This window comes from Sapajus apella, unplaced genomic scaffold, assembly GCF_009761245.1.
Source record: "Sapajus apella isolate SASKATOON/1434 unplaced genomic scaffold, GSC_monkey_1.0 scaffold2, whole genome shotgun sequence".
Classification (NCBI taxonomy): domain Eukaryota; kingdom Metazoa; phylum Chordata; class Mammalia; order Primates; family Cebidae; genus Sapajus; species Sapajus apella.
In genome coordinates this window covers 25,979,784-25,996,040 of record NW_022436942.1, presented here as the reverse complement: position 1 = coordinate 25,996,040, position 16,257 = coordinate 25,979,784, and the positions used below count along the sequence as shown (strand labels likewise).

Below are 16,257 nucleotides of genomic sequence, written 5' to 3'. Positions count from 1 at the left end.
ATCCATCATGGCTTGGCAGGAAGTGAACTTCACTGTATTCTCTCAGCGCCATGTCTAAAGGAACAGCCATCAGCTTGAACATTATGGGTTATTATGCCAGAGGAAAAGTAAACTCTGTGGGTCATCAAATGAGTTGACAAGCTCAGCACAGAAATAACATATCAATTCTGCTCACATCTCATTGACAAATGCTGGCAAATAGCACCAACAACGACCTCAAAGACTCAGCATCATAAAAATAAAACTAAAATAACAGAGAATGGAAGTGACTTATCAATAGGCAGATCAATAGAAAATAATAGCCAGGCATGGTGGCTCCCACCTGTAATCCCAGGACTTTGGGAGGCTGAGGCGGGTGGATCACCTGAGGTCAGGAGTTTGAGACCAGCCTGGCCAACATGGTGAAACTCCATCTCTACTAAAAATATACAAATTAGCTGGATGTAGTGGCACATATCTGTAATCCCAGCTACTCAGGAGGCTGAAGCCAGGAGAATCGCTTGAACTTGGAAGGCGAAGGTTGCAGTGACCCAAGATCACGCCACTGCACTCTATGCTGGGCGAAAGAGGGAGACTCCATTAAAAAAAAAAAAAATCCCCAAAATAATAGGTTGGTAACCTCAAGTGCAAATGTTAAGAATGGCAGGAAAATTGTCACCTGCCCTAACCCATTTCTGATATTTGCAACTTTTAAAAATCAGGACCAGGACCTGCTGCCTCCAGGTCACCCCAGCAGCAAATTTGCTGTGGCCATACCTCCTACATAATCTGCCATCTCCCTTTGTATTTACTTCTTTTTTTTTTTTTTTTTTTTTTTTGGAAACAAAGGCACAGTCTTGCCTCACTGCAGCCTCTGCCTCCTGGGTTCAAGCAATTCTTCTGCCTCAGCCTCCTAAATAGCTGGGAGTACAGGTGTGCTTCACCATGCCTGGGTAATTTTTTGTACCATGCCTGGGTAATTTTTTTGTATTATGCCTGGATAATTTTTTTCATTTTTTTTATTTTTTATTTTTATTTTATTTTATTTATTTATTTTTTGAGACGGAGTTTCACTCTTGTTACCCAGGCTGGAGTGCAATGGCGCGATCTCGGCTCACCGCAACCTCCGCCTCCTGGGTTCAGGCAATTCTCCTGCCTCAGCCTCCTGAGTAGCCGGGATTACAGGCACGCACCACCATCCCCAGCTAATTTTTTGTATTTTTAGTAGAGGGGGGTTTCACCATGTTGACCAGGATGGTCTCGATCTCTTGACCTCGCGATCCACCCGCCTCGGCCTCCCAAAGTGCTGGGATTACAGGCTTGAGCCACCGCGCCCGGCCGTATTTTTTTTAATAGAGATGGTGTTTCACCATGTTGGCCAGGGTGGTCTGGAACTTCTGACCTCAAGTGAGCCACCCACCTTGGCTTCCCAAAGTGCTGGGATTATAGGCGTGAGCCACCACCCACTGCCTGTATTTACTTTCATTTTTTTCTTTTTTTTTTTTTTCTTTTTTCTGAGACAGTCTTGCTCTGTCACTCAGGTTGAAGTGTAGTGGCTCCACCTCAGCTCACTGCAGCCTCTGCTTCCTGGATTCAAGCAATTATTCTGCCTCAACCTCCTGAGTAGCTGGGATTACAGGTGCCCACCACGAAGCCCGGCTAATTTTTGTATTTTTAGAAGAGACGGGGTTTCACCATGTTAGCCAGCTGGTCTCGAACTCTTGACCTCATGATCCGCCTGCCTCAGCCTCTCAAAGTACTGGGATTACAGGCATGAGCCACCTCACCTGGCCTATATTTTTTTTTCATTAAAAAAGATTTTGGGGGGTTATATAGTAGGTATACATATTTTGGGGTTACAGGAGATATTTTGATACAGGCATGCAATGTATAATAATCACGTCAGAGTAAATGGGGTATCCATTGCCTCAAGCATTTAACCTTTGTGTTACCAGCAATCCAATTATACCTTTTTAGATATTTTTAAATGTACAATTACATTATTGACTATAATCACCTTGTTGTGTTTTCAAATGCTAGCTCTTATTCATTCTATTTTTTTGTACCCATTAACCATCCCTATTTTCCCCCCACCCCCACTACCCTTTCTAGCCTCTGGTAACCATCCTTCTCTCTTTTTTTTTTTTTCCCCTGAGACTGGGTCTCTCTCTGTCACCCAGGCTGGAGTGTAGCGGTGTGATCTTGGCTTGCTACGGCCTCGACCTCCTGGGGCTTGAGTGATCCACCAAGCTCAGCTTCCTGAATAGCTGGTACTACAGGCATGCACTGTCACGCCCAGCTAATTTTTTTGTATTTTTTGTAGAGACAGGGTCTCACTTTGTTGTCCAGGCTGGTCTCACACTCCTGGGCTCAAGTGATCCTCCTTCCTAAGCCTTCCAAAGTGCTGGGAATACAGGCGTGAATCATGGCACCCATCCTTTCCTTCTACTTTCTATGTCCATGAGTTAAATCATTTTAATTTTTAGCTCCCACAAGTAAGTGGGAACATGTGAAGTTTGTCTTTCTGTGCCTGGCTTATTTCACTTAACATAATGACGTCAGTTTTGTCCATGTTGTTGCAAATGGCAGGTTCTCGTTCTTGTTTGTTTGTTTTGAGACAGTCTGACTCCCAAACCCAGGCTGGAGGGCAGTGGCGCGGCTGACTCATTGCAACCTCCACCTCCCAGGTTCAAGAGATTCTCCTGCCCTAGACTCCCAAGTAATCCTGGGATCATGCCTGAGTAATTTTTGTATTTTTTGCAGAGACAGGGTTTCACCATCTCAGCCAGACTGGTCTTGAACTCCTGGCCTCAAGTGATCCACCTGCCTCAGCCTCCCAAAGTGCTGGAATTATAGGCATGAGCCACCATGCCTGCTCTCATTCTTTGTTATGCCATCTTCCATTTTGAAAATCATATATTTCTGGTGAACCAAAAAGGATGAAAGAAATTCACAGCCGGGCACGATGGCTCATGCCTTAATCCCAGCATTTTGGGAGGTCGAGGTGGGTGGATCACGAGGTCAGGAGTTTGAGACCAGCCTGACCAACATGGTGAAACCCTGTCTCTACTAAAATTACAAAAATTAGCCAGCCTTGGTGGCCTGTACCTGTAATCCCAGCTACTCAGGAAGCTGAGGCAGGGGAATCGCTTGAACCCGGGAGGCAGAGGTTGCAGTGAGCCACGATCACACCATTGTACTCTAGCCTGGGTGACAGAGCAAGACTCTGTCTCAAAAAAAAAGGAAAAAAAAAAAAAAAGAAATTCAGAATAACTGGAAAGCATCTCTAAACTTTTGAAGTTGATATTTTGGAGACAAACCATGATCCACAAAATACACTTGGCATCTCTGCTGGAGATATATATGAATGAAATGGATTATGGTATATGTCATTTCTTATTTTCTAAAAAATAGATCTTTTGCTATCTTAAACAGGCTTCCATCCCATAGACCTTATATAAGACAGTCTTTGAGAACATATGACAAACATTAGTATACTTCTAGGGCAATGACAGAGAATATTTGAAATCAGAACTAAACCAGAAAACTAGATGTATAATAATTAAATCTACCTGGCATACTGGATCAGCCTATAGGCAATGTACTTGCGGAATAGGTATCCCAACTGAACCGTGTCCATATGAAGTATCTCAATTATGAGAGTCCTGGCTGTTATGTGTAGCTGTGAAGGGAATCCACAAGTTTTTATAGCCCGATTTAATAATATCAGGTTCTTCTTCTGAGCCTCCACATCAACAAAATACCTCTTCTCTTCAAGTTCTTTAGGAGAGGAAGGAGGCACCATAATCTTGGGTTTCTTGGTACCTGAAACTGAACTCAGTATCCAGGGCTTATCTATAGGAGGGAAGCGGGATTTCTGGTACCATTCAGGAGGTGAAATCTGTGTTGTTTTGAGTAGAGTAGTAAGAGAAGATAGTGATATTGTAGGCTTCATGAGAGTGGGAAGGGCCCCTTCATCAGTGTAAGGGGTTTGCGATACTGGTGTCCTGTATTTGGTGAGATGGGACTGAAATGTTCTAAATGATTCTATAGCAAAAGGATCTCGAAGTATCTGGGTTTCTTCAGAAGTATCAGAGACCTCTGACATTTGGAACTTAGTGGTGAAAGGAGCTTGAGATACCTTGAAATCTGGAGCACTAGGATGGATCAGTGCTGATTTAGATTTCAGAGAAGAAATAAATGCCAGTCTCTTCTTAGCAAAAGAAGGGGACCAAATGGGAGGATGTCTAGGGGTGGGAGGGATCCATAATGAAGAAGCTTGCTCAGGAAGGGTCCATGGTGCCAAATGCTGCCCAAGAGTAGAAGGAGCCTGAATATAGGGAGATTGCTCAGCAGTGGCAGGAGGCTGGAATTCCTGGAGCTGCTCAGAGAAGGTTAAGGATCCAGATTGCAGGCGGTCCCCATGGATGGAAGAGGCTCCAGGAACTAAGGGCTGCCCAGGAAAGAGAGGAGCCCAGAGACTGGGAATCTGTCCAGAAGCGGGTGGGACTGCAGCTATAAGTTGCTGCCTGGGGGCAAGAGGGGCTTTTGACATTCGAGGTGGTAGAGGAGTCAGAGAGGCCCCAGTTTTGAAAAGCTCCCTAGAGCTAAGGGCCTCCTGTTCAAAGGGCTGCCCTGGAGTGGGAGGGGCCCCAGATATTGGGAGCTGCCCAGGAGTGGGAAGGGCCTGTGGTGCTGGTAACTGCACAGAAGTGGATTGACCTCCGTATACCAGGGTCTGTCCAGAGGAATGAAGAGTCTGTGGTGGCCCAAGTGTACCAGCCTCAGGTAGAATCCCCATTTCTAGGGGCTTCCCAGGGGCAAAGGTGCCTTGATTGAGGGGAAGCCTTGACACCTGCAAAGGAGTAGAAGAGACCCCAAATATAGAGGACTTCTCAGCAGTAGGAGCAGATGATGCCAGAGACAGCCTAAGGCTTGGAGATAATCTTGATATGATGGATTGCCCAGTGGGGAGAGAAGCCTTTGATTCCTGAAATAGTCTATGGGTAGGAGTAGCCAATATGGCCTGCTGCTTAGGAATGTGAGGCACTCTTGGTGTGACAGAAGCCCTTGATTTAGGATCATGCTCAGACATGAGAGTAATACGCACAGGCTGGACCTGTCCTGGGGTGAAGGGGAAGCCCAAAGGTTGGACTTGGCTAAGGGTGAGGAGCGATCCCAAGGTATGGGCTTTATCTAAGGTGAGAGGGACCCCTAATTTCAATGACTGTTCTTGAGCCTGTTCTAAGTAGATAGGAGACTCCAAAGCCTGGGTTTGCACAGGGGTAAGAGTGACAGCTGACACCCAGGCATTTGCTGAGGTTATAGGGACTCCCAGTGCCTGGGCCTGCTGAGGGGTGAGAGTGATCCCCTGAGCCTGTGCCTGTTGAGAGGTGAGAGCGATCCCCAGTTCCTGAGCCTGCTGAGGGCTGATAGTGATCCCCAGTTCCTGGGCCTGCTGAGGGGTAAGGGGGATCCCCAGTTCCTGGGCCTGCTGAGGGGTGAGAGGGATCCCCTGAGCCTGTGCCTGCTGAGGGGTGAGACGGATCCCCAGTTCCAGGGCCTGCTGAGGGGTGAGAGGGATCCCCAGGGCCTGGGCCTGCTGAGGGGTGAGAGGGATCCCCAGGACCTGGGCCTGCTGAGGGGTGAGAGGGATCCCCAGTTCCTGGGCCTGCTGAGGGGTGAGAGGGATCCCCAGTTCCTGGGCCTGCTGAGGGGTGAGAGGGATCCCCAGTGCCTGGGCCTGCTGAGGGGTGAGAGGGATCCCCAGGGCCTGGGCCTGCTGAGGGGTGAGAGAGATTCCCAGGGCCTGGGTCTGCTGAGGAGTGAGAGTGATCCCCAGTTCCTGAGCCTGTTGAGAGGTGAGAGTGATCCCTTGAGCCTGGGCCTGCTGAGGGGTGAGAGGGATCCCCAGGACTTGGGCCTGCTGAGGGGTAAGAGTGATCTTCTGACCCTGGGCCTGCTGAGGGGTGAGAGGGATCCCCAGGGCCTGGGCCTGCTGAGGGGTAAGAGTGATCCCCTGAGCCTGGGCCTGCTGAGGGGTGAGAGGGATCCCCAGTTCCTGGGCCTGCTGAAGGGTGAGAGGAATCCCCAGGGCCTGTGCCTGCTGAGGGGTGAGAGTGATCCCCAATTCCTGGGCCTGTTGAGGGGTGAGAGGAATCTCCAGGGCCTGGGCCTGCTGAGGGGTGAGAGTGATTTTCTGAGCCTGAGCCTGCTGAGGGGTGAGAGGGATCCCTAGGGCCTGGGCCTGTTGAGAGGTAAGAGTGATCCCTTGAGCCTCAGCCTGCTGAGGGGTGAGAGTGATCCCCAGGGCCTGGGCCTGCTGAGGGGTGAGAGGGATCCCCGGGGCCTGGGCCTGCTGAGGGGTGAGAGTGATCCCCAGTTCCTGAGCCTGTTGAGGGGTGAGAGTGATCCCTTGATCCTGGGCCTGCTGAGGGGTGAGAGGGATTCCTAGTTCCTGAGCCTGCTGAGGGGTCAGAGGAATTCCCAGGGCCTGGGCCTGCTGAGGGGTGAGAGTGATCCCCTGAGCCTGGGCCTGCCGAGGGGTAAGAGGGATCCCTAGTTCCTGGGCCTGCTGAGGGCTGAGGGTGATCCCCACTTCCTGGGCCAGCTGTGGTGTGAAATGAATGCGTTTACTGAGAGGCTGTCCAGAAATAGGTAGAGCTCCAGGTGGGGAGGATTGTGGGGAGGGAGGTGTGGCTAGTACGGGCTTCTTTTCATCAGGAAGATTTTCTAACTTCTTCAGATTCCTATGAAACGCTTCTCCTTGATATAACTGCTGTACATCTTTCACTGCGCTCTTCCACCTGGGAGATAATGTCATTGGAGTTTGGATGACCACTTTTTCTAGCTCTGTAGGTTTTGTTTTCTTCATCTGCATCCGATCCTTTGTTTCGGTCTGTCTTTGCCTTTCAAGGTCCTCTAGCCCTCTCCCTGGCTTCTGCTTTTTCTTCTCTTTCTCCTGTTTTATGATTGGCTCCAGATGTTTCACTTCCTTCTGAATCTGCCTTATCTGTCCATTCTCCTTTTCCAAGAGCAACCCTTGTGCCTTCATTTTTTGCATCCCTTCTTCCAGCCACTGCAGGCTTGACTCTGGAAGCTCTTCTTCCTCCAGTCCTCTTTGCTTTTGCTTGTCCTCTTGCTCCGTCTGCTTTGGAGTCCTCTCTTTTTGCTCTGTCTTCCATATCTCTTCTTCCTGCCACTGTTTCTGTCTCTGTTGTTCTTGCTTTCCCTCCTTCATCTGGCGATACACCTTTTTCTCTTCCCAATTCTCACTTATCCTCTTATAGTGCTCCTTTAAGAGATTTCTTTCTTCCAGCAACTGTTGTTTGAGACTCACACCAGACATTTGTTCTTGATCCTCTTGCAAATCCTCTTGCTCCTGCCTTTGTTCTTCCCTCTCCTTGCGGTCTTTCTGTACTTTTGGGACTGTTGAAACATCTCTTTCACTTTCAATTTCAGCCAAGATCATTTGTATTAAATTGTTAATTACTGGATCTGTGCTCTCATGTGAGAGAAAGGTGCTGCTTTCAGACTTCTGAAAATGCAATCCTGGCATAAATGAGACTACCTTTTTTTGTTTTTTAGGTTTCCCAACTTGTTCTTCCTTTTTTTTATCTTTGTATTTTCTCAAGATTTTAGTCACAGTTTCAGCCACTTTTTGGAAATATTCCTCCATTTTTGCCTTTATGGTTCCTAATTTTTCAGCTTCTGCTCTTTTTAATAACTCCTCTTCCTTCAGATGAGTCTTTATGTCAAAAGGCTTTCCGATGTTATCGATTTTCTGTTTTAGGAAAGCCATTATGGCGTTCTGAAATTCTTCGAGGTTACTCTGTTCACTTTTGCCATCTGGACTTTCTAGAACTCTGGTAGATTCTGAAATCTCTTTAGCTACCCTTGAGAGTGATTTAACAAGTTGATGAGATTTGACTTGTTTGGTTAACACTTCCTTCTCTTCAGTTTTTTCTTCTTTGCTTGCAGTAGTTCCTGAAGAGATATGGTGTTTTTTTCCTTTTATTTTTCCTTTCTGTGGCTCAGCAGTATAATCAGATTGGATTGTACTGAGTGGCTTCACTAGGCTTCTGATTTCACCTTTGCTTTCTTTGTGCAATGCCTCAGTGGTGGGTTCTACTTTAATCTCTGGTTCAGTTGGTCTTCTGTCAAATGGGGACTCACGTTTGACCTTCCTAAATTGCTCCAACATAATACTTGTTCTACTTCTGCCACCTTGGCTCTTTGTTTCAGTGAAAAAGAGATGTTGGCCTTTTGCTTCAGTGGGTGACTTTGATTTGACTTCAGATATGGATTTCTTTTCTTTTCTTTTCTTTTCCAGTAGCTCATAGTATTGACTAGGTTGGGCCTCTGAGACTTTCTGTCCATCTTTATTATCACTCAGATTTGGTTCAGAAGTCTCATCTACATATGTGACTTTTGTGTGCTTTTTTTTCCATGCTTGATACTCGTCACCTTTCCTCAGTGATACGTAATCTTTAGTGCCATCTTCAGAAATATCTTTGGAAGCCACAGGTTGCTGTTGCTGTTCAGTTAAATCTGGAGTTGTTTCAGCTTGGGCTGTATATGAAATAGTGGAGTCCCATGTTATTCCAGAGCCCTTGGTCCCTTTTCTTTGGACTTCTTTTACAATATTTTCAAGTTCCTTGTCTAAAATATTGTCCATATTGTCCTCAATATCATCAGCTTTGATAGTGGCCCTGGATGACTGCAGAGAAGATCCAGGTAATGCTTTCACAGTTGATGATGCAGACAATGTTTTATACACCTGTTCTGTAACAATTTTGGATCGAAGAAGTTGTTCACATTTTTCTTCTGCATCATGAAGTTTCTGCTGAAGCATTTCATTTTCGTTACTGAGATCTTGTATTATGTTCAGAGAGAGCTCCTTTCCTGCTTCACTTGTTTCATGTTCATATATAGTGGAACTTTGGAAGTTAATACCTTTTAATTCATCACTTAGCGCACTCAAAGCTTTAGAAAGGTTTACTATTGTTGATGATATATATTTAATAGCATTGTTTTCCAATGTACTGAACATTGTGGTGGCTATGAGTTCCTGTAGCATACCTTGGATTTCTGAAACCTTTGTATTTGTTGCAAACTGATCACTAATCATCTGATCTGGTCTTAAAGCATGGGCTGTTGCAGGTCGTTTCATGACTCTTTCTTTCCAAGATTTCCACAGAGTACCTCTAGATACTGAAGAAAAAAACGTAAAACTGTGAAATTGCACTTTTTCTTTTGCATTGTGTTTATCTATGTTTAAACCTAAGGAATTTAGCATAGATTAACTATAACTAATTAACTATAAGATAAAGATTAATCTGAAAACTTTAACTCTAAAATAAACAGTATTATTTTTAAAAGAATGACTCTTTTCACATAATCACCTACAACTTTTTCTTTCTTTTTTGTTGAGAGGGATCTCCCTGTTTCCCAGGCTGGAGTGCAGCAGCATGATCACTACAGCCTCAACTTGGGCTCAAGCAATCCTCCTGCCTCAGCCTCCCTGCCTCTCTGAGTTGCTGGTGTTACAGGTGCAAGCCACAGGACCTGCCAACTAAAACTTCTGCTTCCAGAGTTTAGGACATGAACTCAGCTACGACCTCAACTTAATTTTAGTTACAAGTTTGGGGTTAGATATAATGTAAGACAAGGCCAGGCTTGGTGGCTCATGCCTGTAATCCCAGCACTTTCGGAGGCCAAGGCAGGCGGATCACCTAAGGTCAAGAGCTCAAGACCAGCCTAGCCAACATGGTGAAACCCCATCTCTACTAAAAATACAAAAATTAGCCATGCGATGGTGTGCACCTATAATCCCAGCTACTCAAGAGGCTGAGGCAGGAGAATTGCTTGAACCCAGGAGGCAGAGGTTGCAGTGAGGCAAGATCACACCACTGCACTCAAGACTGTATGAGAAAGAGAGACTCTATCTCAAAAAAAAAAAAGTAAGACAAAACTTTGCCTTGGCTTTGGTTGTGCTAATACTTTCCATTTTCTTTCTCAGATTCCTGTCTCTCCTTTCTCTTTTTTTCTGAATCAAAGCTAACCTTAGTTCTCTCAAAAGTGTCATAAATTAACAGATAAAAGACACACATTTGGCCAGGCATGGTGGCTCACTCCTGTAATCCCAGCACTTTGGGAGGCTGAGGCAGGTGGATCACTTGAGGTCAGGAGTTCAAGATCAGGCTGGCCAACATGGTGAAACCCTGTCTTTACTAAAAATACAAAAATTAGCTGGGTGTGGTGGCATGAGCCTGTAGTCCCAGGTACTTGGGAGGCTGAGACGGGAGAACAGGTTAAACCTGGGAAGCAGAGGTTGCGGTGAGCCAAGATCACGCCACTGCACTCCAGCCTAGGTGACAGAGTGAGACTCCATCAAAAAAAAAAAAAAAAGACTCACATTTGAAAAGATTTGCAGAATGGCTGAGTGAAAAAAATCAACAATTTTTTTTCCCAAAAGCAAAGATAAAACAGGGCAAAACTATCAAAACAACGATTTTAGGATTTTGAAAACTGACCAAAGGCATACAACACAATGAGAAGCATTTATTCACAAAAAACTACAGAACCTTAGTAACAAACAGTGAAAGTGTGCTAAATTGGAGTTGCATCCATCCTCAAACCCCTAGATCCATGGCCGGGGACTTCTACCAGAGTGAGACAGACTGTAAGGATTGACAACTCTACTGCCTACGGGGATGATTTGACTTGGCACAAAGCCTGGAAAAACCCATGCCCAGTGGCATTATTGGCTGAGGCAGGAGAATCACTTGAACCTAGGAGGCAGAGGTTGCAGTGAGCCAAGATCGTGCCACTGCACTCCAGCCTGTGTGACAGAGTGAGACTGTCTCAAAAATAAATAAATAAATAAATAAAAAGAAATCATACAAAGTATGTTTCCTAATTGCAAAAAAATTATCTATAATGTTATATAATTCTGCCTCTCTTATTGAACCCTGAGTGATATGAGTTCTTAGTACAATATTAAAATCATGATTCATTTTAAAAAATTGATAAATTGATTGATTAGATTTCATCAAACTAACACTTTTAGGCTTTAAAAACACCACTAAGAAAATGAAGACAAGTCACAGAAAGGGAGAAAATATTTGCAAATCACTTTTCTGATAAAGGACTTATATCCAGCCATGTGTGGTGACTCACGCCTATAATCCCAGAACTTTGGGAGGCTGAGGCAGGAGGATCATTTGAGCTCAGGAGTTTGAGACCAGCCTGAACAACATGGTGGGACTCTGTCTCTACAAAAAGTTTTTAAGGCCGGGTGCGGTGGCTCAAGCCTGTAATCCCAGCACTTTGGGAGGCCGAGGCGGGTGGATCGCGAGGTCAAGAGATCGAGACCATCCTGGTCAACACGGTGAAACCCCATCTCTACTAAAAATACAAAAAATTAGCTGGGCATGGTGACGTGTGCCTGTAATCCCAGCTACTCGGGAGGCTGAGGCAGGAGAATTGCCTGAACCCAGGAGGCGGAGGTTGCGGTGAGCCGAGATCGCGCCATTGCACTCCAGCCTGGGTAACAAGAGCGAAACTCCGTCCCAAAAAAAAAAAAAAAAAAAAAAGTTTTTAAAAATAAGCTGGGTGTGGTGGCACACACCTGTAGTCCCAGTGACTCAGGAGGCTGAGGCAGGAGGATCCTCTGAGCCCAGGAATTCCAGGTGGCAGTGATATACTATTGCACCAATGCACTCCAGCTCAGCCAACAGAGCAAGACCCTATTAAAAAAAAAAAAAAAAAAAAAGACCTATATCCAGAAGGTATAAAGAAATGTTAAAACTCAATTTAAAAAATGGACAAGTAGGCCGGGCGTGATGGCTCATGTCTGTAATCCCAGCACTTTGGGAAGCTGAGGCAGGCAACTCACCTGAGGTTGGGAGTTCGAGGACAGCCTGACCAACATGGAGAAACCCCATCTCTACTAAAAATACAAAATTAGCCATGCATGGTGGCACATGCCTGTAATCCCAGCTACTCAGGAGGCTGAGGCAGGAGAATAGCTTGAACCCGGGAGGCAGAGGTTGCGGTTAGCCGACATCGTGCCATTGCACTCCAGCCTGGGCAACAAGAGCAAAACTGTCTCAAAAAAACCAAAAAATTGGGCAAGTATTTGAATAGATATTTCACTAAAAAATATATAGAAAGGGTTAATAAGCACATGAAACATGCTTAGCATCATTTGCCTAGAAAAATGCAAACGGGGCCGGGCGCCGTGGCTCACGCCTGTAATCCCAACTCTTTGGGAAGCCGAGGCAGGCGGATCACCTGAGGTCAGGAGTTCAAGAGTCTGACCAACATGGAGAAACCCCCTCTCTACTAAAAATACAAAATTAGCTGGGCGTGGTGGTGCATGCCTGTAATCTCAGCTACTTGGGGGGCTGAGGCAGGAGAATCACTTGAACTCGGGAGGCAGAGGTGGCAGTGAGCCAAGATCGCGCCATTGCACTCCAGCCTGGGCAACAAGAATGAAACTCTGTTTCAAAAAAAAAAAAAAAAAAGAAAAGGAAATGCATGTAAACCAAAACCACAGTGAGATACCACTTCACATATACAAGGGTGGCCATAATAAAAAAAGACAATAACAAGTGTTATTGAGGAAATGGAGAAATTGGAACCTGCATACATTGCTGATGAGAATGCAAAATGGTACAGTCATTTTGGAAAACAGTTGAGAGTTTCTTTAAAAGTTAAACATAAGCCGGCTGCCTTGGCTTACGCCTGTAATCCCAACACTGTGGGAGGCCAAGGTGGATGGATCATAAGGTCAGGAGATCGAGACCATCCTGACCAATATGGTGAAGCCCCATCTCTACTAAAAAAAATACAAAAAATTAGCTAGGCATGGTGGCACGTGCTTGTAGTCCCAGCTACTCTGGAGGCTGAGCAGGAGAATCGCTTGAACCTGGGAAGCGGAGGTTGTAGTGAGCTGAGATCCTGCCACTGCACTCCAGCCTGGTGACAGAGCTAGACTCTGTCTCAAAAAATTAAAAAAAGTTAAACTTACCATATGTCCTAGCAATTCTACTCCTAGCTATCTACCCAAAATAAATGAGTAAATAATGGCACTCCTGGCTATCTACCCAAAAAATGGATAAATAATGGCATTATTCATAAAAGCCCAAAGTGGAAACAGTTCAAATGTGTATCAACTGGTGAATCGGTAAACAAAATGTGGTATATCTAAACAACTGTGTAAACTAGCAATGAAAAGAAATTACCAAAATGTCCTATAACATAACTGAATTTCAAAAACATTGTGCTAGTTGAAAGAAAACAGACAGCAAATACCACATATAATATGATTCTGTTTGTGTGAAATATCCAGAAAAAGCAAATGTAGTGGGAGAGAAAGTACATGAGTGACTGTCTGGCGCTGCTGATGGGTATGAGATTGACTACAAATTAGCATGAGGGATCTTTTTGGATAATGGAAATGTTCTCAAAGTAGATTGTTGGCTGGGTGCAGTAACTCACACCTCTAATCCTAGCACTTTTCTAGGCCAAGGTTGGCGGATCACTTGTTCGAAACCAGCCTGTCCAACATGATGAAACCCCTGTCTCTATTAAAAATACAAAAAAATTAGCCAGGCATGGTGGCAGGTGCTCATAATCCCAGCTACTCAAGAGGCTGAGGCAAGAGAGTAATAGAGTGAGAGGGTAATAGAGTGAGACTGTCTCAAAATAAAAAAAGAAAAAGAAAAAGAAGCCGTTTCTTTAATAAAAAGTCAAACTCCATCTTCAAAATCATAAAGCACCCTTACATATTTTTTTCTTTTGTTTCTTCTTTTCGTCGAGGAAAAATGTGCTAAATCTGCTTAGTATCTTGACATTGTTGTCAATAGCTTTTAATGTTTCCGGTAACATCTCCATTTGTGCTATCCAGTGGTGGTGTTCATCAACATCCATTACAGTAATCTCAGACAAAATGGCATCTTGAAGAGAGAAAAAAAAATCATTTTTGTGCAGCAAAATAAATAACTATATATAAGCCTATAATACTGGGTAATTACTCAATATAGTTGTGTTGGGGAATATAGGTATCCCACACTTATTGCCATTCTGAAGCTTTCCTCAATGAAGAAATTGAAAGAAACTGGCCGGGTGCAGTGGCTAACACCTGTAATCCCAGCAGTTCAGGAGGCCAAGGCAGGCAGATCATAAGGTCAGGAATTCGAGACCAGCCTAACCAACATGGTGAAACCCCGTCTCTACTAAAAATACAAAAATTAGCCAGGCGTGGTGGCAGGTGCCTGTAGTCCCAGCTACTTGGGAGGCTGAGGCAGGAGAATCATTTGAACCCGGGAGGTGGAGGTTGCAGTGAGCCAAGATTGTGCCATTGCACTCCAGCTTGGGCAAGAGAGTGAGACTTCATCTAAACAAACAACCAAAAAAAAAGGTAAAGTGTAAAGAAAAGTGCCAAGTGGTAGGGAATGGGCATGGTCAGAGAACATCTCATTTTAAAGTGGAATTTAAGCAGGAAATGAACCATGTGTCCATCTGGTGGAAGATGCTCCAGATAAGGGAATAGTATGCATAAAGACACTGCTGGCATGCTTTAAAAAAAAGCAACGAGTCCTGCAGAGCTGGTACTAAGTGAATAAGCCTATATTTTTTCCTATTTCCTACTGGAATAGAGGATAACTATTCTCTGAATAACTTCCTTAGTCTTTTCTTCTTTAGTCGAATTAATCCTTCAAAATTTACTTATATATTCTATCTTTTTCATTAACTTTGTGGTTTTCCTCTGAACTACTTCAGTAAACTTACTCCATTCTTCCAGCCAGACCAGAATGTTGACAAGAGTCTTTTCTCTAATTTCAGCAGTCTTAGCGTAAGTAGCCATTTTCTCAAGAAAACTGGTTCTCTGTTTTCTCTTATGTTCTGCAAGGGAGACATTCCTTTCAGGGGGTGAGTTAAAAACAAGAGTATAGCGAGTCATTATTCGATGCACATTGTTCATTATTTCACCCAGCTGCATATCAATGTCCTGTAAGAATAAGAAGGGGGAATGTATTAATCTTCAGTTTGAAAAGAAGCTTTGGTCACCTTTCTTCTCAGAATGTCAGTGACAGTTAATTTAAAGCTATCCAATTAAAGTCTTGCTAATTCTAGCTTTATTGTGAGTCTCAAATTTTCCCTATTAAAAAAATTCCTTTTTTTTGCTTTCATCATCCTAGCTATGCTATGATATAATGGAAAGAGCATTGGGTTTGAACCCATATCTGGATCTTAACTCTAGGTCTTTCATTATCATAACTTTTTTTTTTTGAGACAGTCTTGCTCTGTTTTGAGGCGCCAGGCTGGAGTGCAGTGGCATAATCTCGGCTCACTGCAATCTCCACCTCCTGGGTTCAAGCAATTCTCCTGTCTCAGCCTCCCAAGTAGCTGGGACTACAGGCATACGCCACCATGCCCAGCTATTTTTGTATTTTTTATTAGAGATGGAGTTTCACCATGTTAGCCAGGATGGTCTCGATCTCTTGACCTCGTGATCCGCCCGCCTCGGCCTCCCAAAGTGCTGGGATTACAGGCATGAGCCACTGCGCCCAGCCTATCATAACTTTTTAACTTTTTTTTGAGACAAAGTCTTGCTCTTGTCTCCCAGGCTGGAGCGCAATGGCATGATCTTGGCTGACTGCAACCTCTGCCTCCTGGGTTCAAGCAATTCTCCTGCCTCAGCCTCCTGAGTAGCTGAGATTACAGGTACCTGCCACCACACCTGGCTAATTTTTGTATTTTTAGTAGAGATGGGGTTTCACCATGTTGACCAGGCTGGTCTGGAACTCCTGACCTCAGGTGATCCACCCACCTCTGCCTCCCAAAGTGCTGGGATTACAGGCATGAGCCACCTCATCCGACCTAAAATGACTTTTAATAAATCACAGCATTTCTGAGCTCCCTCTGCAGCCTCTGTAAAATGATGGAGATACTAAATTCACAGTTGATGTGAAGCGTATAAAATTTGTGATTATGCTTTATAAGCTATAGCTGCTAAAAAAAACAAAACAGACAAAAAACCATGGTGGCTCACCTTGTAATATCAGCACTTTGGGAGGCCGAAGCAGGCAGATCACAAGGTCAGGAGTTCAAGACCAGCCTGGCCAACATGGTGAAATCCTGTCTCTACTAAAAATACAACAAAAAAAAATTAGCCTGGTGTGGTGTCAGGCACCTGTAATCCCAGCTACTCGGGCTGAAGCAGGAGAATTGCTTGAACCCGGGAAGCACAGGTTGCAATGAGCCAAG

At 44.7% G+C, this 16,257-nt stretch overlaps 1 protein-coding gene across 1 annotated transcript in view; it reads right to left on the bottom strand.

The window, feature by feature from the left end:
- Window positions 1-16,257, bottom strand: part of FAM186A (family with sequence similarity 186 member A) — a 57,120-nt gene that overhangs the window by 13,084 nt on the left and 27,779 nt on the right. Inside the window, exons 2-4 of the mRNA XM_032282854.1 lie at window positions 14,779-14,998; window positions 13,773-13,943; window positions 3,552-9,192 (exon numbers count right to left, since the gene is read on the bottom strand). Of these exons, the coding sequence (XP_032138745.1) occupies window positions 3,552-9,192; window positions 13,773-13,943; window positions 14,779-14,998 (6,032 nt within the window). The remainder of the gene's footprint in view (window positions 1-3,551; window positions 9,193-13,772; window positions 13,944-14,778; window positions 14,999-16,257) is intronic.